General features: G+C 49.7%; 1 protein-coding gene across 1 annotated transcript in view; it reads right to left on the bottom strand.

Moving 5' to 3' along the window:
- The window catches only part of UBE2G1 (ubiquitin conjugating enzyme E2 G1), a gene marked incomplete at its 5' end in the record, with an annotated part of 97,342 nt that overhangs the window by 6,471 nt on the left and 67,181 nt on the right, over positions 1-23,690 (bottom strand). The window contains 4 exon segments of the mRNA XM_059149971.1: positions 355-640; positions 7,845-7,966; positions 11,621-11,799; positions 17,685-17,782. Coding sequence (XP_059005954.1) covers positions 7,880-7,966; positions 11,621-11,799; positions 17,685-17,782 — 364 coding nt within the window.

The following is a 23,690-nucleotide window of genomic DNA, read 5'->3' as shown; positions in this document are numbered from 1 at the left end:
TGAGACGTTATTACATGCCCGACACGGATGTAACTTTATCACAAGCCCGACAACGACGAGGCATTATTACACAACATGGACGAGACGTTATTACACGCCCGACACGAATGTGATGTTATTACACACCTGACACCGACGAGACGTTATTACACAACATGGACGAGACGTTATTACATGCCCGACACGGATGAGACTTTATCACAAGCCTGACACCGACGAGACGTTATTACACACCCGACGCCACGCCCAACGCATACGTGAGTGTCGGGAGGAGTCACATCTCTGAAGATGAAGCCACCGTGTGTCAGGGGTTGACCCATCTGGGAACAGAACTGGGGCCATGACAGGACTTACTTTTCCTCACATGGACAAGCTTCCATCTCCAGAGTGTTGTCATGCCAGCTTTGTCCCTGTAGCTGGGAACAGGAGTGAGGACAGAAGAGGGGCAGGATGAAGAGGCAGGCAGGGAGCAGTTGGGCTGAGAAGGCACCGGGGCAGAGCCCTAGCTTGCATGCGTGAGGATGGAAGACACTTCCAGAGGTACTGTCAACAGTGTCAAGTCAAAGAGATTAAGAATCAACACCATGTGAAGCCACTGGGGCCAACACGCTGTCCCCAATGTCCCGGTCAGTTTAGTCTCCTGAGGGGAGGACAGAAGATGAGCCAACTGTTAAGGGGACAAGGCAAAGCCCCTGCTTCCAGTGCACTCCTCCTCCCAAAGTTAAGTGCCACTGCAATCTTTGCGACTTTTGTGTGTTTCCTCAAGTCCCTGCTTTAGGAGAGAGAGCTCTTTACCACAGAGCAAGTACATACTTTTAACTTACATGAACAGCACCTTACTTGACGCTGTTTTTTCTTTTTTGCAAATTATTTTCCTACTCAAGACTATTTCCTGAGATTGAACCACCCAGTGACCTACAGCTAAGCCTGTACCACGCACACAGCCGGCTGCAGGTAGTTCTCCGCTGCATCAGTCCCAGCTGCGCACACTGCTGACGGGCCTCGTGACGACAACACACAGCATGGCCCAACGCCATGGCTCTCCAACGCCAACACGCCTGCACTCTCGCCCGACCTCAAGGACGCCGCTTCCACAGATCCTCAACAGCACTTGGGTTTCTCGGACATTTTGATTTCTGACAACCCAGTCCATGTGATGGTACCTCCCTGTATCCTCCGAGTTCTGATTACAAACAGTTATTTTTCACATGCGTAACAATTAGCTTTCTTTAGTACCGAGGCAGGTGATTTTCCTTAGTACCACTTGTTTTCTCACCGATTTACCCAAGCTGGTGTAGATTCTAGATACAATCCAGAACATCAGGTGGACGGTGATCTTTTCCCAGTCTATTGTTTTTAAAAGTCTACTGTCATAATATTTAAGTTTTCAGTTTTTTTTTTTAAAGATTTTATTTATTTATTTGACAGAGAGAGATCACAAGTAGGCAGAGAGGCAGGCAGAGAGAGAGAGGAGGAAACAGGCTCCCTGCTGAGCAGAGAGCCCGATGCGGGACTCGATCCCAGGACCCTGAGATCATGACCTGAGCCGAAGGCAGCGGCTTTAACCCACTGAGCCACCCAGGCGCCCAAGTTTTCAGTTTTGACACAGATCGGTTTTTTCTCTTTTTCAGGTGTTTCCTGTGCCTAACAAGTCCTTCTCTGCCTTGCAATTCTCCCTTATTTTGTTCTACAATAGCAATGTTTTTCATACTTAATCTGTTGCCTTACCGGAGATGGCTAACAAGGTAAGGCTACCTGCTGGTGGGGGGGGCCATGCTCCAAAAGCCCTGCAGTGGATTGGGCCAAGTGTTTCTTATGCAGGCTTGCGGCCACACAAGAGGTTAGAAAGATGCAACACGGCAGGAGCCGTGATGGCTGGAAGCCTAGGTGAGACGTGGTATGAAACCCACCAAGGACGCAGTCGGCTTGGGCCCATCTCTTACTCCACATGTGGTCTTGACTAACCACTGGAGAGAATACGCACCCCCCACCACTTGTGCTTTTCACTTTCTCTCAAATAAAATCTTTTTTTAAAAATACTGTTTTGGGGTGCCTGGGTGGCTCAGTGGGTTAAAGCCTCTGCCTTTGGCTTGGGTCATGGTCTCAGGGTCCTGGGATCGAGCCCTGCATCAGGCGCTCTGCTCAGCGGGGAGCCTGCTTCCTCCTCTCTCTCTCTCTCTCTGCCTGCCTCTCTGACTACTTCTGATCTGTCAAATAAATAAATAAAAATCTTAAAAAAAAAAAAATATACTGTTTTAAGCCCGAGGATTTTAGGTAATTTGGAACACAGCGCTAGAGACTACAATAATCCCTCTGGCCTTAAGGCAGAGCAGTGCACAGAGTCTTGCCGTCTGGTGGCTCAGATGTGGTCCCACTGCTCATCCAAGGGATGGGAGGGAGGGTTCACTCCTCCCCTGTGTCCTCTCTTCCTCCCCTCCTGTACCGGAGGCCATTCAGGTCTTTACAGAGGACGAGGTACAAATACGAAGAAAAAGCGCAATAAGGAGACACATACAACAGGACCCCAGTTCTAGGAGACACCCAAGGAACCAAACTCCTAGACGGGGCCTGACGGAGGGACTGGAGAGTGAGAAAAGCGCTTCCGTCAGGAGGAGGGTCTGTCGTGCACCAGGGCCGGTAAGAAGTGGGAAAAGGGCAAACCCATGTTTTTTAAAAAGTGAAATAACGTCCGCATCAAGTTCTTGAATGGTGATACTTCCATCTGTAGAAAGCACACGTCGTGGATCTGGACGGAGATTTTTTAGAACAATTTTATTTTAAATTTTTTTACTTTTTTTTTTTTTTTTAAGATTTTATTTATTTGACCGAGAGAGAGAAATCACAAGTAGGAAGAGAGGCAGGCAGAGAGAGAGATGGGGGAGGAAGCAGGCTCCCTGCAGAGCAGAGAGCCCGATGCAGGGCTTGATCCCAGGACCCTGGGATCATGACCTGAGCCAAAGGCAGAGGCTAACCCACTGAGCCACCCAGGCACCCTTTTAGAACAATTTTAAATCTATTTTTGCTTCACCGCAGGATTTATATTTCACATCTGCAGTCTATGGTGCTGACGGAAGCTGCCGAGGACACGCAGAAACCGCACGGTGATGAGTCACCAAGAGAACCAGACTTTATGAAGAGCCTGAGGGGCAAGCCCACCTGGCCAGGCCTGCGGCCATGCCCCAGGTTCCTGTGATGTAGCCTCCCGCGGGACCTTGACAGAAGGACTAAGGGCACATGAGGGTCTTGCAGGCACCTGAGTCCAGCGTACCAGCGCCATGTGTTGCGGGGGTGGGCGGGGGGCGCCACAGACCTGCTTTTAGAAGGCCTGAGTTGGGGCGCCTGGGGGCACTCAGTGGGTTAAGCCTCTGCCTTCGGCTCAGGTCATGATCTCAGGGTCCTGGGATCGAGTCCCACATTGGGCTCTCTCCTCAGTGGGGAGTCTGCTTCCCCCCCCACCCCCCTGCCTGCCTCTCTACCTACTTGTGATCTGGTCTGTCAAATAAATAAATAAATAAATAAATAAATAAATAAATAATCTTTAGAAGGCCTGAGTTAAGTCATGGATTTTGATGCAAAATTTTTAAAGTCCAATTTTCAAATGGTTTCACTCTCCGTTAATCCAGAGATGACTGGGCTCAGGTGCTCACCGTGGGAACGTGGTAACAACAGGAGTAAAAGAACACTCATCCGTGACTGTGAGTTAGGGCCCTGAGCACTGTGAGGCTCGGGGCGGGGGGAGCATCTGTTGGAAGGGCAACTGCTTCATGAGAGGAGGAGGCCGAGACGGGCCTCGTCCCAGCACGTGGCAGAACGAGGAGACGGGTGCCAGGGCCCAGGTGTGGAAACTAGCTCCCTCCCGCCACACTCAGACACTCCCCGAGTGACGGGAAGATGCGTCCCAGCGAGAGGAGAGCTACAGGAACAAAGGGGGAAACAACTAGGAATGTCTGACACACAACAGAGCTGGGGACTTGCATGCTGGTCGGGCAGGTCCGCATTAATATGCGTTGATCAGTGTTTCCCAAGGAACGTCGGTCGCTGCCCAGGGGTGAGCCAAACAGTCCTTCTGGTGAGCTTTGAACTGATAAGATACTAACTCCTTCATTCAGTTCTTACCAACGTAAGACACACACATTTCAAGCATGATCCTTTTTACCCAAAATCCTGAGCTTAAATAGTAACTACAGTGATCATTCACACAACTGGTTTACTAACTTTCTTTAAAATTCTGCTCTATCAAGGACTCTGGCTGCCAGGCCCTCTGCGGCGACACAGAGCCATCACAATGCACCCGGTGGACAGGCAACACCCGAGGGTGTTCTGCTACTGGCCTGTGTCGGTCAAGATTTCCCATCACTGCTTCCTTCCTCTCTCATGGAGGCTCTCGGTCCAGTGCCCTCAACCACAGTGTATCATATTTTCACTTAACCTGTTCTAGACCATCAGGTATTTTGAATCAACATTATTTCCTGCCTCCATCTTTCTGATGAATGGACTTCACTCTTGGTAAGTATGAACACGTGTGTGTGGTTTTTTTTTTTAAAGATTTATTTATTTATTTGACACAGAGACAGAGATCACAAGTAGGCAGAGAGGCAGGCAGAGAGAGAGGGGTAAAAGGCTCCCCACTCAGCAGAGAGCCTGATGCAGGACTCGATCCCAGGACCCTGGGATTATGACCTGAGCTGAAGGCAGAGGCTTAACCCACTGAGCAACCCAGGCGCCCAAACACCTGTGTGTTGTGAACGGATATAAACTAACGGTAATTCCACTAGCAAAGGAAAGTATAAAATTCCTTACAAAATTTGTCTGTGGCCCCTCATTAGTATGTATATTTAACTAATTTGAAATATACTATCAAGGTAAATATAATAAAATTCTTGGTTATTTCTTAAATCTATTAAGTAGTTTAAGAGATGGAATCGCGCGTGTACTTGGGCTTCAGTATCTGCAGTTCTGTCGCTGTCCAGCCCGTCTCTGACTGGGAGACCGTGTGGGAAGAGTCCCTTAGGATGTGGCCACACGCACGCAAGCACCAATGCAAAGATCGAGAGGACGACCGGCATGGTGGGGCATACAGGACAAGCACCTGGATGAAGGACGGGCAGGAACACCCAAAGTCCCCGCAGACCGAGACATGGTCCAAGAAGAACAGTGGAGGGCACCTGGGTGGCTCAGTGGGTTGAGCTGCTGCCTTCGGCTCGGGTCATGATCTCAGGGTCCTGGGATCGAGCCCCGCATCGGGCTCTCTGCTCAGCAGGGAGCCTGCTTCCCTTCCTCTCTCTCTCTCTGCCTGCCTCTCTGCCTACTTGTGATCTCTGTCTGTCAAATAAATAAATAAAATCTTTAAAAAAAACAAAAAAAACAAAACAAGAAGAACAGTGGGAAGCAGGGACCATGTAGTAGACGGGAGGGAAGGACGCGAGGACAGGATGACTAACAAAGCGTGAGCAGGCGGGACAAGGACAAGCTACTGGAAAGCAGTGTGAAGGCAACGGGTCACTGCTATCCTCGGTCGCAACAGAAAGGAGGGCTGATCAGCGTTTCCGGTTATTATGAGGAGACCAGAAACCAGGGATCTCAAACACGGAAACAGGACAAGTGGTAGGCAGACTCAGTCTTTCTTCTAATTTGTACTTTGCATTTGATATAGTCATTATAGAAATAATAAAAATTAAAACAACATGAAGCTAGTTTAGGAGTAAGACAGGCCAACTCACAGAACACATTCAGGTCCGAAACAGATGAACACACCTGGAAATGGAATTACCTAGGACAATGGACCCTGAGTGTCAGGGGTGACAGAACCTGCCAACAATGGACGTGGCCCACGGTTTCTGCCCGGGGTGCGGACACAGCCACGCCCTGCATGCCCAGCAATTCCAGGGCTTCAACACAGATACCAACGGGAAAACCGTATAACCTTCACCAGACAAGATGCAACGCGAATCTTCTGGTGTTATATAAGAAGCTATAACACAAAACCTAGCTCTGTGCAGGAGAGGTCTAATACCTCTGCATTAAGATTAAGGATCTCCGTTCATCAGGGTGTCTGGGTGGCTCGGTTGAGTGTGCTTCTGGACGTCGGCTTGGGTCATGAGCTCAGGGTCATGATGAGCCTTGTGTCGGGCTCCGTGCACAGTGCCGTCTGCTTGAGACTCTCTCTCCCTCTCCCTCAGCCCCTCCGCTGGCTTCTGTGCACACACTCTCTCTCTCAAAAAATCTGTTCATCCGGAGGTTCCACAAAGAAAGGGAACTGACCAGGGGACAAGTCCAGAGCTAACAAAACAGCCCAAAGAACAGGAATTTCGCAAACAGCCAAACACATGAAACGACAGTCAGCAGCGCCGGCCACACCCATCAGAGCAAGGGATCACCCACCCGCTTCCATATGGAAAACTTCAGAGAATGCAGGGGCAGCTCTGGAGTAAATGGGAACATTATCCTTGTGAAAAGGAGTGAAAATAGATGCAGAACTCTGGTGACAACTTGGCATTATCCACTCAAAGTGATGTGCACAGACCCGAACTCAGTAACCCCACCCCCACACACACAGCCAGAGAGCTCTCCTCACGAATGTGCACCAAGAAACAAGCCAGCCACACCCGCTCTGGCAGGGACACAAAGCAGACATGGGGCTGACAGACCTCTCCCCACACCGGAAGACAACTGCAGTCAGCAGCGAGGGCAAGATGGTGACTCAGCGACTGAGGTCTCACATGACAGTGACAACAGTTGGTACAACCAGACCCAACACAGGCCAGTGACAGGACAAGTCTGGGAGCAGTGCATGGCAGCTCCATGCACGGCGTTCAGAGGCCGGGGGCACACTCTTTAGGACGGACCAACCAGATGAAGGGACAGCGGAAAACCGTGGTAAGCCCAGACTGGGCATGGGAGAGGAGGCTGGGGCAGAGGGGAACGTGGGGTAAAACAGGCGGCAGGTCTAGCATGACTCATGATCCTTTACATGCTCCAAATCCTAAATAATTTTATCACCCCAACATTTAAAAAAAAAAAAAAAAAAAAAAAAGGAAGAAAAGAAACCAAATAACTAAAATGTCACATATTTGGTCAGTGGTCCCCACCGTGTCCCCATCTATCCTAGACTCCATACTGGGTGCAATAAAAGCCTCTGGACACGGTGTACAACCTGAGAGAGTGTATGACACGAGAGAGAACTGTCCTACTGGCCCTAATAGTAATAAACAGGGAGATAAAGACCAATGAAAACATGGAAACTAGCAGCGTCTGGGTGGCTCAGTCAGTTAAGCATCTGCCTTCGGCTCAGGTCATGATCCCACGGTCCTGGGATCAAGTCCCCCATTGGGATCCCTGCTCAACTGGGAGTCCGCTTCTCCTTCTGCCTCTGCTCACTTGCTCTCTTTCTCTCTCTCTGCCTGTCTCTCAAATAAATGAATAAAAGCTTAAAAAAAAAAAAAATTAAGAACAACATGGAAGATGATGTTTAATGGTCTTGCCAGTTCATTACAAAATATAATCTTCCTTTAAAAAAAATTAGGAAATGAAAATTTACATCATCCTTTGCTATAAACCACACAGAAATAGGCACTTTCGTCTCTTACTGCCAGTGAAAAAACAGAGATCACGACCCCACGCCAGCCCGTGTAACACAACTACCTAGATGAAGACGCGGAGTCTGTTGGAGCAAAACGCGATGGGCTACACGGTTTCTGTTGAGAAAACAACAGACCACTGGACACTCCCGCTAAAAAATGAAGCTAGTGAAATCAGGCAATTCAAATATCCAAATCACACAATTCCCAAAAAACGTATATGCCATTTATCACAAGGCAAAGAGTAGGATTTTAAAATGAACTCACCCTGAAATAATGAAGTTATAGCTGTTGAACAAATGTCACTCGAAAGCTGTCTCTTGGCTTTTTCTTACACAGCGGGCAACTTTCCTTTTGAATTCTCCATTTCTGTCTTCCCTCCACTCTTTCTGTAGATACAAAAGTAACATGAAGTGACTTTATCCAAGCTCTTCTTAAAATCTCAAATACAACTTTTAATTCTGAATGTTATCACTTTGGCAACATGCACATTTTTAAAACGCTGAAAAGCTGGTAAGTCGGAAAAAGCAGTCAAATACTTTTGCAGACTCTGCTGCGACCTAAGAGCAGAAATCACTCACGCAAGTCACCTGTGCAGGTGCGGTTCTCCTAAAGAAAGAACTCCATGAAGAACATAGACGGTTCTCATTACTAGAAAAGGCGGTCTTGCCTTACACATTAGCTCTTCAGGCCCTGGGAAGGGCTGCGGGCTCCCTCCGGAGGCTCCAGAAATTCGAGCCAACACGAAAAGCAAAATTTCTTCCAGAAGACCAAAAGCAGATGGCAGAAGCATGAAGCATGCAGCAGAGGACAGAGGTCTCTGTGGAACCAGAGCAAGGAGGGGCAGGGCCGACCGAGCAGCAGGCAGAGTTTAGACCGTCACTGAGATGCAGGACTGGACACAGAGGCCCAGCTCCACAGTTTGGCGTTTTCCTCCCACCCACATCCAAAAGTCAAAGGCTCTCCTGAAACGGTGACCACCGTTACGACGCACAGATGCGCGCATATATGAAGAGCTCTCGACACAGGGCCACTAGTGGGGAGCAGAGGACGGAACTGCCTCTCAGCCTGGGGCTCAGGCAGGCTCGGGCCCTCACACCTGAGCCGAGCAGGCGCTCTGTGCGTGCACGTGCTCTCCTGGACCTGTGTGTCCGGTCGTCTGGGGTCACGTGCACAGCACTGTGCGGTAAGCCCACGGGTTCTGGCGCAGTCTTCAAAATACAGAAGAAACACAAAAGAAAACAATGGCCTCAGAGAATGACCAGAATATAACTTGGAAAATTTTAATTAGAACTCCCACGAGATAGACCTATTAACTTCGTCAAACAGCGACAAGATTTTATGAAAAAGATAATCAATGCAGAAAAGAAAAAGCTACTTCAAATTAAGAGTAACAGCGCCAAAATGAGCATCCACCAGGGACTAGAGTCAGCAGCCGTGGAGGTGAAACCGAACACAAGAGTCAGTGTAGGCAACAACTGCGCACCAGAGAAGCAGCGAGAACCACTCCAATAAGAACTTGATGAAAGACAAGAGGAGAGAACGCTGCACACGAGCTCAAGCCCTGCAAGTACATACTGACCCCAGGAGGCCCCCCCACCACCCAGCCGCAGCTACAGCCCCTGTGGGCTCACCTGTCTCCCAGTCGACCCCGGGCTGTCCAGGAGCAGACAGTCCCCCATAGGACGTAACAGCAGGTCAACAGCATCCTCAGACCACACTGCTGGCTGAGTCGCTCGCCCTGCGGGCATGTGACCCTGTCACACCCTCACAAGTAGGGCGCGTGCGCAGGACACCAAGGTACTGAGAGCCCCACAGTCCCACGACTTTCATCACAGTGCACCATCCTAACTGCCCTATTTCATTACCAGTTACGGCTGTAAACCTCTCACTGAGCCCAACTCATAAACTAGACTTCATCCTGTGTATGTACCTACAGAAGAAATCCTAATGCAGATAGGGTTGGTACCTATCACTGCTTTCAGGCATCCGCCAGGGGTCTCGGAACACACCCCTCACAGAGAAGGGGGGATACCGTACAGAAATGAAAATATCTTAAACTCTACACAACAACATGAAATTCCAAAGACCAAGAATCAGAATAGAATCTGAAGGGAACAGGGAAAACAGAGGAAGAAAGAAAAGCACCCATAATCAGCGACACATCAACTTCCTCGTCAGCAACAATAAATGTGAAAAGATGAATTCTGGAGAAATCTGCACTCCTCCTCCAGAATTCTACAAACTGTCACTTAAGGCTAAGGGCAGGATAAACCCTTCCAGACAGGTAAGGACCCAGGTCTTCATTCCCACCCAGCCTTCCTGAAGCACGACTCTCAGATGAGGTACAAAAACAGGAAGAAGTCAACCCAGAAAAAGGAACTGGGATCTGGGAAACAGAAGAGCAGGAAGGGCAAGTCCAAGGAAGGCAGCTGCGCAGCAGCTGAGCCGACCTAACCCAGAGCCCACGGATGGAGGAGTCCAGGAGAGGGATCACCAAGAAAAATGCAGGTTTCCTGGAGTAGCTTTCGCTGACTGAGAGGTCAGAAAAACAAACAGAAAACCTATGAAAATATGGCAAGGTGTACAATGCAAACATGAAAGGTAAATGAAACCGTGGCTTAACTAGGAGACGACTGACTGGTTATTTCAGCAAGGGCAGCAACGGCTTTCTAGCGACAACCGGACCAGTGCTGCACAGCCCATGGTGTGCAGATCTGAGTCCCATCTGCACGGCTCAGCTCCACACAGCATCAGGCCAGGACGGCCCTTCCTCAGGAGGCCTATGGTTCCAGGACCCAACTGCCTGGAAGATGAAGTGACTTCTGCAGTCATTCATCAGATACTTGCTCTGAATTTATCCTTAACTTTAACCTTCATGAAGATTAAGATACAGTTTGTCAGTTCTGATGTTACTGCAAAGAGGTATAGCTGATCACGAATCAAAGTGAACAAAAATTAGTTCTCACTCACAATGATGACCAGGATTCCTTCTCCCTCACACGTCTCTGACAGTGATCAGACTGACATTCCACTAAATAAGAGGCTAGGATGGCATTCTGTCAATTTTTTACTTCAATTTGATCACTAAATTAAAAAATCAAAGGCATACATTTAAAAAGAGTTTATCGAACTAGTGTTTTCCCACATAGACTAAATACGAACTCACCCCAGGGTTAGTCACCCATGTAACAGGCTAGTAGCAAAGTGAATTTCATCTCCTGGCTTTGATACATACTAACAAAAGTTCTAAGAATGAGAATTAGAATGAAAGGCTTTTCAAAGGAGAAGAGAAGGCTGAGGCACTAGACTACTAGTAAAGGAGACTAATAAAACATGAACACAAGGGGCGCCTGGGTGGTTCAGTGGGTTAAACCTGTGCCTTCGGATCAGGATCTCAGGGTCCTGGGATCCAGCCCAGCTCTTTGCTCAGGGGGGAGCCCGCTTCCCCCTCTCTCTCTGCCTGCCTCTCTGCCTACTTGTGATCTCTGTCAAATAAATAAAATCTTAGAAAAAACAAAACAAAAAAACCCTACAAGAACACAAAATGAAATGAAATGCGGGTTTCCCAGATTCTGGATTTTAAAAAAAAGAAAACAAAAACCCAGATACAAGGAACAATACTGGAGCACACACCTGTGCATGCGACAGTATTATTGGAGGCAGACTTGTGCTGTGGTTACAAGGAAGGATGTCTGCACTCTCAGAAGAGGCCACAGCAGTACGCACACGTGGAGAGCCAGGGCATCGAAAGACTCATCAAACAGGTTAGGGGAAAACAACATCTCCATAACCAGCGAATCTCAGGGGAAGAGTGTTTATAGCTATGAAAGACAGGTTCCTCATTCCTAAAAGATGAGGTTCAAGTACTTAGGGGTAAAGATCAGTTACATCTATAACTATTTTTGTGCAGATTGAGGAGAAACTTAACTGTATGTAAATCGATCTGCAGATAGATACATACATACACACACACACACACACACACACTCGTCATCAAGTGTAGGGGAAGGGGAGGAGAGATTCGGGCATGACCACCTTACCGCAGCATCAACGTTAGCAGGTGAGTCTCCATTAGGGTCTGCCAGCATTGAAATGACACTAATCATGATGGTTTCCACAGTGTGAATAGGGAGCCAGCGTTCCTCTGGCTTTTCATAACCGTATTTATCTTCCCCGGGCTCATGAAGAATGGAAATGCATACATCACCATTTTTATCAACTGCAAAATTAGAGAGTAACAGTACTGTTTAAAGTATTTAAAATAACAAAACAAAAAAAAGTATTTAAAATAACATGGTTAGGGCGCCTGGGTGGCTCAGTGGGTTAAGCGGCTGCCTTCGGCTCAAGTCATGATCTCAGGGTCCTGGGATCGAGTCCCGCATCGGGCTCTCTGCTCAGCAGTGAGTCTGCTTCCTCCTCTCTCTCTCTGCCTGCCTCTCTGCCTACTTGTGATCTCTCTCTGTCAAATAAATAAGTAAAATCTTTAAAATAAAATAAAATAAAATAAAATGGTTACACATAAAGTACCTATTACAGACGTGGCCCTGGCTCCCGCAGTCCTTTATAAAACACTGAATATATACAGAAGACGATTTCCAAAATGGACCCCGTTCACCTGTGGAATACCGCAGGTTTTACCAAACAGGATGCACATGTCGGAGCCAACAGACACAGACATGGTGTTTCCCACTGGTGCAGGACTCCCTAGACAGCTGGCCCACCGACGGAATCTAGCATTTACACGCAGTGAAGACAATGAACCTGCTCTTTGTACATAAAGTGCACCATCCAAACACCAGAACCGAGTCTCTGTGTTAATGATGGCCTAGACTCCCCACTAACGGATCTACATGGGCAACAGTCAAACATTCTGAGACTCTCCTAAGAAAACAATGACAAGTAACCTCATAATGTACTTTTCAAATCACAGAAAGGCAAACTTACATTTTCAGGGAAAGAAGTGCACTCAAATTTACAAAAGGAACATGTCATATTGCTAGTGAAAATACATCAACATAAATGAAATTCATGAGGCATCTTTTCCATAAAACTAGGATTTAAAATCCAAGTCATAAATTAATTGTTGGTCAAAACAAAGGTGAGTTTCAACTCCACCAGCTCACTTTAATCACACAGACACTCCTTATTGCTCAAACTACCAGAATCGACACAAATCTCTTATGGTGAAGTTTGCTCTACTGCAAAATACAAAATAATAGTACAATAAAGTATGCTTACTTAGAAAATATAAGAGAAGACAGAAAAGTAAAGAAATTTTGGTGTAAAAAATGTCAATCAAATATCCAAATCCCATAAATCATCAATGGCAATATGTACGTCTGTTTCATTCCAAACTTCCTACCTAAAGGTCTAAGAGATTTTTAAAACATTTTATGTAATTATTTGGCAGAGAGAGAGCAAATGAGAGAGCATGCACAAGCAGGGGGAGAGGCAGGCAGAGGGAGAAGCAGGCTCCCTGCAGAGCTCCATCCCAGGATGCTGGGAGCATGACCGGAGCTGAAAGCAGACCTCCAGCTGACTGAGCCCCCAGGTGCCCCAGATCTGGGATCGGTATCATTCTCAAGGTTATTTTTCATCTCCTGACTTGGGCACTTCCCTGGCTGTTAAAAACTCTGGGGAAGCCGAAGCCAGGGTCTGCACACACTGCTGCTCCCTGACAAACCCTTCCCAGTGTGCACTGGGCACACGGGCATGGAAGCGCAGACGGTGACAACCCCATGCACTGCGGGCTTGACTGGGCTCCTCTTCCCAGCGCCCCGTAAAATCTGCTGCGTGCAGTCACTAGATCGAGAGGCAAGAAAACTAAAAGGCTGTGAGCACACTGCAAAGTCCAACACGAAATGCTATTACCATCTCTTTTAGATAACCTCCTCACACTTTACTTAAAAGGGATTTTTCCAAGTCATTTTCTTTGAAAACATAGTATTAAATGTTTCTATAAAACTCTATCAGAGAGAGAGAATCAATGTAAGATCATTTTCCTTTATTGGAAATTACTGTCATTATCTAGCATCTTTAAATGTTTAACCTTGAGTCCTTTCATTTTAAACGTAATTTTTTTAAATGAAAGGGTTCTTAGGCTTCAGACTTATTACCAAATTACAGTTTAAAATGGGAAACATGGGTGGAGCATCTGGGTGGCTCAGTGGGTTAAGCATCCAACTCTTGGTTTCAGCTCAGGTTATGACCTCAGGGTCGTGAGATCGAGCCTCATGTTGGGCTTTGGGCTCAGTGGGTATTCTGCTAGAGATTCTCTCCCTCTCCCACTAAAATAAATAAATAAGTCTTTAAATAAAAAGGTGAAAAATAATCTGGTTTCTCTAAATGCTTTTGGGGGTGAAATTTCTCTAAGTACAGAAAATACACGTATTTCCTCTGGTGCAATGTCTGTTCTTATTCTTCACTCATTTATAGACCCAAATGTCTCGCTTTTTTTCTTGCCGAACTGCTTCTTTAATTTTCCGCACGTAACTTTCACCGCTACTTTAAGGCCCCAAGAGCGGTCTTCTCCCCGCCCTCAGTGACACGAGGCTCACTTGCCAGTCCTACTCTGCATTCGCTGCAACATTTATCTTTACTCTTCAGGCCGGGGTGCATGTGAAATTTTCTAATTTTCTCATTCTTGCCCCTAACACCCAGCAAACAGCTAATATTGTTTCTTTTAAGCCGCTGGCAAGTGTAGACTCCACTCACAGATTGGGAGTTTCCATCCCGTCTTCGAAACCCTGCCCCTGCATGCAGTGGCTGCCAGCCTCCCATCCACCAGCAAACCTCGTAAAGCTCCCAGGGACCCCCGAAGCTGTGCATGGGAAATGACAGAAACCAGCTGACGCCAGCCCCTCCGGACACCCACAGTACAGTGTCTTCTCTCCCTCTCAACCTCTCTCCCGTCGCCAGGCTAGAAACTGGCTTCCCCCCTACCAGGGCACCACCACTGCTCAGGAAACGGTCTGCACAACCCTCTCCGTGGTGCTCACTGCGTCTCCCTTCCTGAGTCACAAGGACCGACCCGAGTAAGGACGGCGCCCTCGGCCTCCGCTACCACTTCTTGGCGGGCTGCTGCCGACCTCACCCGCCCACAGTCCTCAGTCCGGCCTCCAGAACGCTCCCACTCCGCAGCACTCGCCGGCTTTCTCGTGGGAGAGAACTCGTTCCTCCTGTCACAGTGCTCCCGGCCCCTCTGCTGGGCTGTCCTGATGGGGACCATGCAGTGCCGTGAGGGTGCGGCGCACGGTGACCTCAGACATGCCCCCATCACCCTGATGCGGGTCACTGTCAAGGCCCTACCCTCATGTTCACCCAATGAAGCAGACATGGCCAGGACGCCTCGAGAAAACTCCTGCGGTGCCAGTGGCTCCGTGGGTGAAGCGTCCGCCTTCAGCTCAGGTCATAATCCCACCATCGGTCCTGGGACCGAGCCCCGCATCGGGCTCTCTACTCAGCGGGGAGCCTGCTTCCTCCTCTCTCTCTACCTGCCTCTCTGCCTACTTGTGATCTCTGCCTGTCAAATAAATAAATAAAATCTTAAAAAAAAAAAAAAAGGAAAAGAAAAGAAAACGGAGCGCACGTAAGCCACACACGTCTAGTTGCACCTCAGAACCCCGTTCCCGGCCACACCGCCAGGACAGAGGCGCACGACAGTGGCGTCTCACAGGCTCACAGAGCAGTGAACTGTCGCCGCGATCCGCCCCGACGGCGCATCAGCCGGAGAGAAGGCGCATTCGCGTCAGCGCTCTCTCCCCGGACTCTGCGCCCTTCCTCGAGCAGAGGCGGCATGACCCGACCTCCTCGCTCCAGGTCTGCCCGTGCATCGCGCCCCGCTGGGCTCCTGGGACCGGCTCCGCGAGTGACGGCGTCGCCCTTGCGAACGTGCGGCTGAGGGGAGCGGGTTCCCCTCGTGCGTGCGGCGCCGCGCCCCACTGTTCGCACCGTGGGCCGTCGGGAACGCAGCTGCTGGGACCGCTCCAGGCAGGTGCTCTGCGGGCGCTTGTCCAACGCTGTGGCTTGGCTCAGCCGCTGTGGCTGCGCCTCCCGCCGGGAGCACAGGAGCCGCGCCCGCGCGCATCCCCGCTGGCACCCCTCGCCTGCTTCCGGGAGCGTGTCTGCGGCGCTACCCAGGCCGCATGACCTGGTATGTCACGCTTGGTTCTGCAGAGCCGCGGCGGCTCGCTCCGCCCTCCCTGCCACCCCACACCTGCAGCGCGGGAGAGCGACGCCACGCCTCTGCGTTCGGGCATCCACGGCCGCTGGTCACTGGCCACAGCGTGCGGAAACGCACCGCAGGCCTGTCACCGCCCAGCCCGGCCTTCCCTGGCGGCGGGTTCCCGCATGAGACAGTCACGACCGACTGCCGCAAGCCGCGCCCTCCACACGCGCTCTGGAGCGCCACCCGCGACCGACGGCCACGCGACAGCAGTATCCCCTTGGTGGCCCGGCACGTCCGTTCCTCCCACGCCCGGGCCCGGCCACCCTCACAAGGGCGGCGGCTCCCGACCCGGCATCCCTGCGGGCAGCGCCCCTGCCCGCCCTCTCTGCAGTCGCCTGTTCCACTGGCCGCTTGCCTCTGCTCCCCTCGGGCCTGAAGTGTGAACGTCCCCTCGACCCGACCACACACACCTCGCGTCTGCCGCCGTCCTCATGCCGCCCCTCAGCTGCCTCCCCCATGGCCAGTGGCCACCGCATGCCGCCCAGGCTCCCGTCCACTCCTCCAGCAGCCTCGGCCCATGGCCCACGGCCCATGACGCACCAGGGGACCCAGCGACGGCTGGACAGACGGCCAAAGCCTCAGCAGACAGCGGCTCCGCAGCCTGGGGCAGACGGGGCCGCTCGGGCATCCGCGCCCCACGGACACGGTCCGCACCAGCCGCCTGCGGGAGACGCCTGCCTCCCTCAGTGCTGCCACAGAAGGAGCAAGCCATGTCCCTCCCCGGGACACCCACCAGGGGGCACGCGCACCGCGGGGGCCCCGTTCCCGGTGGCTGTCCCCTCACCAGTCCATCTCCCCAGACCCGCGCATCTCACAGGCCACTGGGCCCCGCTATGACCCAGTCCCCGTGGCAGAGCCTTCACACCCGCCCTCCTCGGACGCAGACAGGAGCCCCTCTCCCCGCGATGCAGCACCGCCGTGACATGCAGACCACAGCAGGGCACCAAGTCAGAGGCCACAGCTCTCCTCAGGAAACACTGACTGCCAACACACTCAGCGAGGAAATGCGTGGGCTCCAGCACACAAAACAAGGCCAAAGTCCAGAGAGACTGCGCATCAACACATGGATCCAGCCTAACCTCTGGCTCGTAAAGTGGGTTTTAAATGGGGACACATCTTTGGATAAAAATATTCAGCGTCACCACATCTCAGGCACAGCAGGACTGGGCGCTTTCCAGAGCTTCCAACACGCAGTGCACATCTCATCTGACCCTGCCGGTCACTGACGAGGTGGGCAGGACGTTCCCTGCTTAGCAGCTGGTCTAGGGAAAAAGTTAGGAGCTGCCCATGGTCTAAGAATGAAGATGAGAAATATAAATTTTTTTTTTTTAAAGATTTTATTTATTTACTTGACAGAGAGAGATCACAAGTAGACAGAGAGGCAGGCAGAGAGAGAGAGGGAAGCAGGCTCCCCGCTGAGCAGAGAGCCCAATGCGGGACTCGATCCCAGGACTCCGAGATCATGACCTGAGCCGAAGGCAGCGGCTTAACCCACTGAGCCACCCAGGCGCCCCAAGATGAGAAATATAAATTTTAAAACCAGGTGTGGTTACTCCTATGCTCTCTGTAGTACCAATGAGTCACCTAATACCTTAGAAATTATCTCAGTTACAAGAGCTGTACTCACGTCAAGTATCACCCAGCAACTTGTCTCTAGTTTGGGACATCAGGATTCTCAAAAAGAGTTGAAGACGAAGTAGTAAATATTTTTATATGATCTCTATTCCTCCTGTTGTTCTAAACAAACTAATACAAGGCCATGTGCATAATGAACACAGTGAACATCACCGAGAACTACATCTTTCTTACTGACCTTGGAAACCTCAGTGACAGGCCACCACATTAGCAAACGTAAAAGTAAAACTTGATAAACTTACCATTTGGGTGCCAGATCTCTGTAATGAATTTCATTTTAGGAGGCCGGAGGGGATAATCTTTTGGGAAAGTGAGATGAGCCTTAAAAACACCACCTTCACTGGAAGAAAAAAAAAACAAGTTCTTTCCTGTAAGTTCCCGCATAACAAAGGACAATTATCAGACAAACATGAAGCCATGTGCAAGCGCTGACACTAGAAATGAACGGAATTAATAATCTGGATCTCAAGCAGATCACCGACTCACACACTCACACCTGCTATCTCACCGGACTCCCACCCAGCCAGGAAAATGAAAGAAACAGTTGCCTGGAAACAGGCGGCTGTATCAGGTCACATGACTGCTGTGCTAACAACCTTTATCAAGTCCCATGGCACTTACATCAAAGTCCAGAGGCTTAAGTTGCCCGTCAGCTCTCCCTGCTGACCTCCAACCACCACCATTCCCCCCATTCCAGGCCGTCTTCTCTGCTCTTCAAGCACAATAAGCTCTTTTTCACTCAGAACGTAAACACATTTTGTTTGTTCCCTGTGTGGAAAGAGGTGCTGACCTTCCACTCATCCATTCATTTATTCATCTCATCATTTAATAAATATTTATTCAGCCTCTACACGTCAGACACTAGCAGTGAATGAGGTATAAGGTCTCTCAAAAAGTTTGTATTCCAGTGACTTTCCAAAGCAGTGCCGTCCAATGCAGCTTTCTGCGTACTGAAGACGTCCCGAGTCATACTGTCCAAGGTGGTAGCCACAAGGTCCTTGAAACAGGGCTGGTGCAACTGAGGAACTCAACTTTTAATTTTTAAAAAAGATGTATTTATTTATTTGAGACCGAGAGAGAAAGTGCTTATGCAGGGAAGGGGAAGGGGGAGAGAAAGAATCTCAAGCAGACTCCCTACTGAGCACAGTAATGTGGGGCTTGAACTCATGACCCTGAGATCATGACCTGAGCCAAAACCAAGAGCCAGTCACTCAACCAAATGCACTACCCAGATGCCGTTGAATTTTTAATTTTATGTAATTTAATAGCACATATGGCCAGTAACTGCTATATTCGTGCAGTCTTAGGTCAGTGCCACTTAGGAACTGTACTTGAAGAACTGTCAAAGCAGTACCAGTCATACTGTGTCAACAACAAACACCAATGAGATCAAGTCAGCCTCATGGGGCATATGACTGAGTTCCTGCGTTATGTCAGTACTAACCATTTCCTAAGCCTGAAATACCCTTCTCCCCTTGTCCTCATTTACAATTCAGCTTTGGGGCCCCTCAGTGGCTCCACAGAGTTGGTTAAGCATCGGCCTTTGGCTCAAATCATGATTCCAGGGTTCTGGGATCGCGCCCCACATCAGGCTCCCTGCTCAGCAGGGAGTCTGCTTCTCCCTCTCCCACTGCTCCTCCCCTGCTCTGCTCGCTCACTGGCTCATAGGAGTAAGATCTTACAGAGAGAGACTCAGCTTCAACGTTACCTCTTGAGATATCACTGGATTACCTAGTCCGAACTCTCTGCGGTGCCCCTGCCACACTGACCCCCTCCATTTCTTTACTCCAACACCTATTTGCACACCCTGTTCTCATACTGTTCCGTGTGCACTCCTTCAGAGCAGGGCCATGTGAGTGTGTTTGTTTCAGATCCACTGAGAAGGACAATTCTGGCTCCTCAAATGGCTTTCATTCACTGAACAAAGAACACCGATTACCTGCCTGTGTGAGGAACTCTTTTATGTAAAATAATAAAACAGAGAAGACATTAGAGATGCTTGGTTTCGAGCACTTACCATTTTGGTAACAGAAGAAAGTATCAAGCAAAATACCACTGACAGCCCCTGGAATGGTCTGGGTGATCTAGTACTAAATGTTTAAACAGCCACGTGTCTATAGGATAAGCCCATTTGTCCTTACAAAGGGAAAATGGGGGAGTGCGCCTACACAACACAGAGAGAAAACCACCTGCAGACACAACCCCAGTACACAGCAGTGGTTTTTTTCTGGGGCGCGGGATTATGGACATCTTTTCCTTTCTGCTTTGTACATTTCAACACAGAATTCTAAGCACAAGTAAGTATTAATTTTTATTGCCTTTTTCTGAGCATAAAGGATTTGGGGGGAGGGGGATTTAAAAACAGAGAGGCAGATCATTAATACCAAATACCTCTCGATACCTAGGGAAGGCCAATGGGCTCCCAGCACACAGGGTTATCGTGGTAACACAATCGTGATAAAAGCAACAGGAGGCCACAGAGGGTCAACGAGAGAATGGGGTGTCAAGGACAAGCATCACGAGCAAGACAATCTGAAAAGTCTGACAGTTTAAGGAACAGGGTAACTAACTAGATGGGGAAAGAGCACAAGGGGAAGACTTTAAAAAGGAGGGGAAAATCCTATCTGTTTACAAGGAGATGGGAAGGTGCTGGCAGAAAGACTAGAGACACTAGAAAAAGCAGAACTGAGCCATCAGAAGAGGAAAGAAAGTAAGAGGAGCAAGGGGCCTCACCAAGAAAAAGAACATCTTTTCCTTTTGCACTGGAAAAAGGAGAGAATAAATGTGGTACAGATATCCAGGGGTAAAATGGAAGAAAATGGACAAACTTTATGCCTGCTATATGGCCTCCATTTCGTAACTTACACAGTGATTTACTGGAGAGGCTCTGAGAGGCACATACCACACCACCCATCACCCCTGCTACCCTGACTACGCGGATTAATGCCTGATGGGCCCGGGGAACGTTAACTGTGTGGACTCCATTTTCAAACTGGGGGTGAATCACTAACCAGTCTTTTTAACAAATAAAAATCCCAAAGAGGGGCGCCTAGGGGGCTCAGTGGGTTAAAGACTCTGCCTTCAGCTCAGGTCATGATCTCAGGTCCTGGGATCGAGCGCCGCATCAGGCTCTCTGCTCAGCGGGGAGCCTGTTTCCCCTCTCTGTCTGCCTCTCTGCCTACTTGTGATCTTTGTCAAATTTGAAATTAAAAAAGAAAAAAAAAAATCCAGCAGAAAACATGGCGCTATCACAGTCTGGCTTACTTCATCTGCACGCATGTTTCTACTCACTACAACATACACCCATGATCTCCATCGAGTCACGATGTGGAATGTTTATGATTGTGGGCTGTGGCGAAAAAAAGCCACAAACATAGAAAACAGCTAAGAATCTGTGCGAAAGGACCTCAAGAGAGCCTCCTATAGGCCCTCACACTCCATCCACTGGGAAGGCTACTCCACGCAGGAAATCGCCTTCCTCGGTCCCCTCCGTCTTGGTTGAAAAGACCCACTTTGTAGCAGCCGACTGGAATCCCTGTCCTGATAAACCGTCTCCGTCTCTTAAATTATCTTCAATCTTTAAAGCATCAAATTTCTTAACCGATGCATCTCGAAAGGTGTAAAAGCACATGGTTTTCCCTCTGTCCGCAGTACCCTCCCCACTCTGGACCAAGCACGTTATTCCTTCCAGTTTTTCTCCTATGGTTGGGCTCCTTCTCTCTCAGTTGGGCCATCCTGCCTGTTCCCCTGAAACCGAGCTCCGGGGTCCTGGCCTGCAGGAGCAAACTGCCTGTGAAGAGCCAAATCAGCGAAGAGGGACACGAACCCCGAGGACGGGGACACCGTCACCCGAACGTTAACACATGGTACAGTCACTACATTTCAAACACTCAAAGACAGCACTGCGATGAGTCAAATTGACAACCTATGACAAAGCATCTGGGAACTGAAAATACGCCCATTACACACACAGTCTCATCACACGTACGAATCGTACACCTACCGGCAGGAGGGTAAAGAGCAGTAAAACCAAAAAAGGGTCACATTTGAAGAGACTGAGAAAGCTAAGCCTGGTTCAGCTTTCTTCCACGAGCCTCGCTATTTTTATGTTGAACTGCGAAAATCTAACCTGGACCAGATCCTGTCATTCCATTCTGCCAGAGCCCACCCTTCCGTCGCATTTACTCGACTTCAATGCCACGCCGTACGCTGCCATCTGAACTTCTGCTCGATACTGTTCTCATGGAAATGTTCCTGGTGATCCCTGTTTCTTGTCCGCTTCACCTGGTGCGTTTCTCCATGTACTACCACACTCGTGACTACCATAGTCGTTCTGCTACTACATGCAGGACACCAAACATCCCTAACCCTTCCTGGCACAGGTTTCTGCCCTAAACCCAAAGCTGCTAAGACCCAGCTGAAGCCATCGTTCAAAGTCCCGCAGCTAAGGCAGGTGGTGGGGTTGGGGAACTGCGCGGAGCCCCCAGCCCGCGTTCTGAAGCCCAAACAGGAAGGGCCGGGGTGTTGACGCCGCAGCCTGTGTGTGCAGCAGTGCTCACCAGACAGCGTGCGGGGCCTGTGTGCCCACGTCGGAAGGACAACTGTAAAGGGACTCTTGACTGTAATATCATTCCCACAGTCTGGGGAAGCGACTCTACATCTTCTGCATGTACTCAAGGAAAGGCAATACAACGAAATGCACACAATCTTCATATTCTTCAGTTTCCCACACCCTGGCCAGCAGTGAGGGACAAAGGAAACCACACTTCCCGAACAGACTGACCGTTGAGATGAGAGAAGAAAAAGCAATAGAAGATGGTGCGCGTTCACCATTCATGAAGATTTTATGAAATTTATAATGACATGGTGGTTTCCGAGTGTCCTGAACTTCCTTGGAAAACGTGCTGCTGCTCTTGCCTGAAATGTCTGGTCCGTGGACACTGCCCGGTCATCGCAGGCTGGACGCAGCGGACATGCACACCAGTTTCGGCTTCCACAGGCAGACAACCCAAGGAGTCCGTTCTCCACGGATGATGGGGCAGAGCAGTCACGAACCTCAATGCCATGTAGTGACAAACGGACCGGCTGCACTCACGCTCATGGCCAGGCTCCGTGTCCCAGGAATGCTGGAATACCTGGGTTCTTGATCACCTGAACAGAAAAGGGCACAGTGCCCTCTAGTGACTACATGAAGGCTAACGACACCCCAGAAAGGACACAACTGCTTTCCAAGAAGGTTTGCACATGAGTAATTCTTGCTACCACTACAGAAATGGCCTAACTACTAAGTGGTGACTTCATTAGCTGGGTCTGGGTTCCATCTAAGCCCACACTCGCTTTAACTGATTTACACCTGGGGTCTGCGTGCCCGTGCCCAGAAGACCCCTCCACCAACTGCAACACGGCCTCGCTCTCTCCACGCTGCTAGAGTACCAGAACACCAGTAACTTCCTTCCTGCTAAACCAACACACACCATAAAATACTGGATTCCTGGCACTTTCAGGGAGCTTACTTCCAAACACACTTTCCTCTCTATCCACCCCCCTCGGAGACCCCCTCTCTGCACACACTCTCCTTCTCTCCCCACAGGCACCCCCCAGCTCCCAGCCCATCTTTTTCACTAGAGACAAACTTTGAGGATAACAGTGTTAAGAGCAGATTTTTGTTGCAGAAATAAAATGCAAGTAAGGTGAAGGAAAATGAAATCCATGATCCCAAAATTAGGGTACCTGGGTTGTATGCTAGAACCCTAACTGGTGACTCCTGTTCTCAACAGTTGTGCTCTGTCCTCAGGACCAAAGACTAACCCAAACTCTTCAGCAGTGTTTATGAACTTTGAGTAGCCCCCTCCACTCCCTGCCCAGCCTCATTTCCTGACATCCTGTGTGCTCGCCTCACTTCTTGGCCACACCACGACCCAGAGCTCCCCTGGGAAACGCTGCAGCTCAGTCACTGCCCCCACGTCTCCCCACCTCTGCCAGAACACCTCTCCGGTTCACTCTGACCTCGCTGCTACTAGTTCCAAATCCTTTCCACTGCAGAACTGGTCTCTCCCAACTGCAGCCACTTCATTCATCTCACCAGTTACTGGGTGGCAGTGAGCAAGACTGCCACACAGGAGGCAAGAGCCAGTCAGCCGCAGAGCTCCTGCTGCACACAACACACACCACACTAGGAAGAAGTGTTGCTTGCAGCCAAAAGCCTCCTAACTCTTTAGTTCCCACTTCAGATGGATCCTCCTCTGGCA

Source organism: Mustela lutreola, chromosome 15 (genome assembly GCF_030435805.1).
Source record: "Mustela lutreola isolate mMusLut2 chromosome 15, mMusLut2.pri, whole genome shotgun sequence".
Classification (NCBI taxonomy): Eukaryota; Metazoa; Chordata; class Mammalia; order Carnivora; family Mustelidae; genus Mustela; species Mustela lutreola.
The sequence above is the reverse complement of the archived record's forward strand: the minus strand, read 5'-3'. Positions and strand labels throughout refer to the sequence as shown.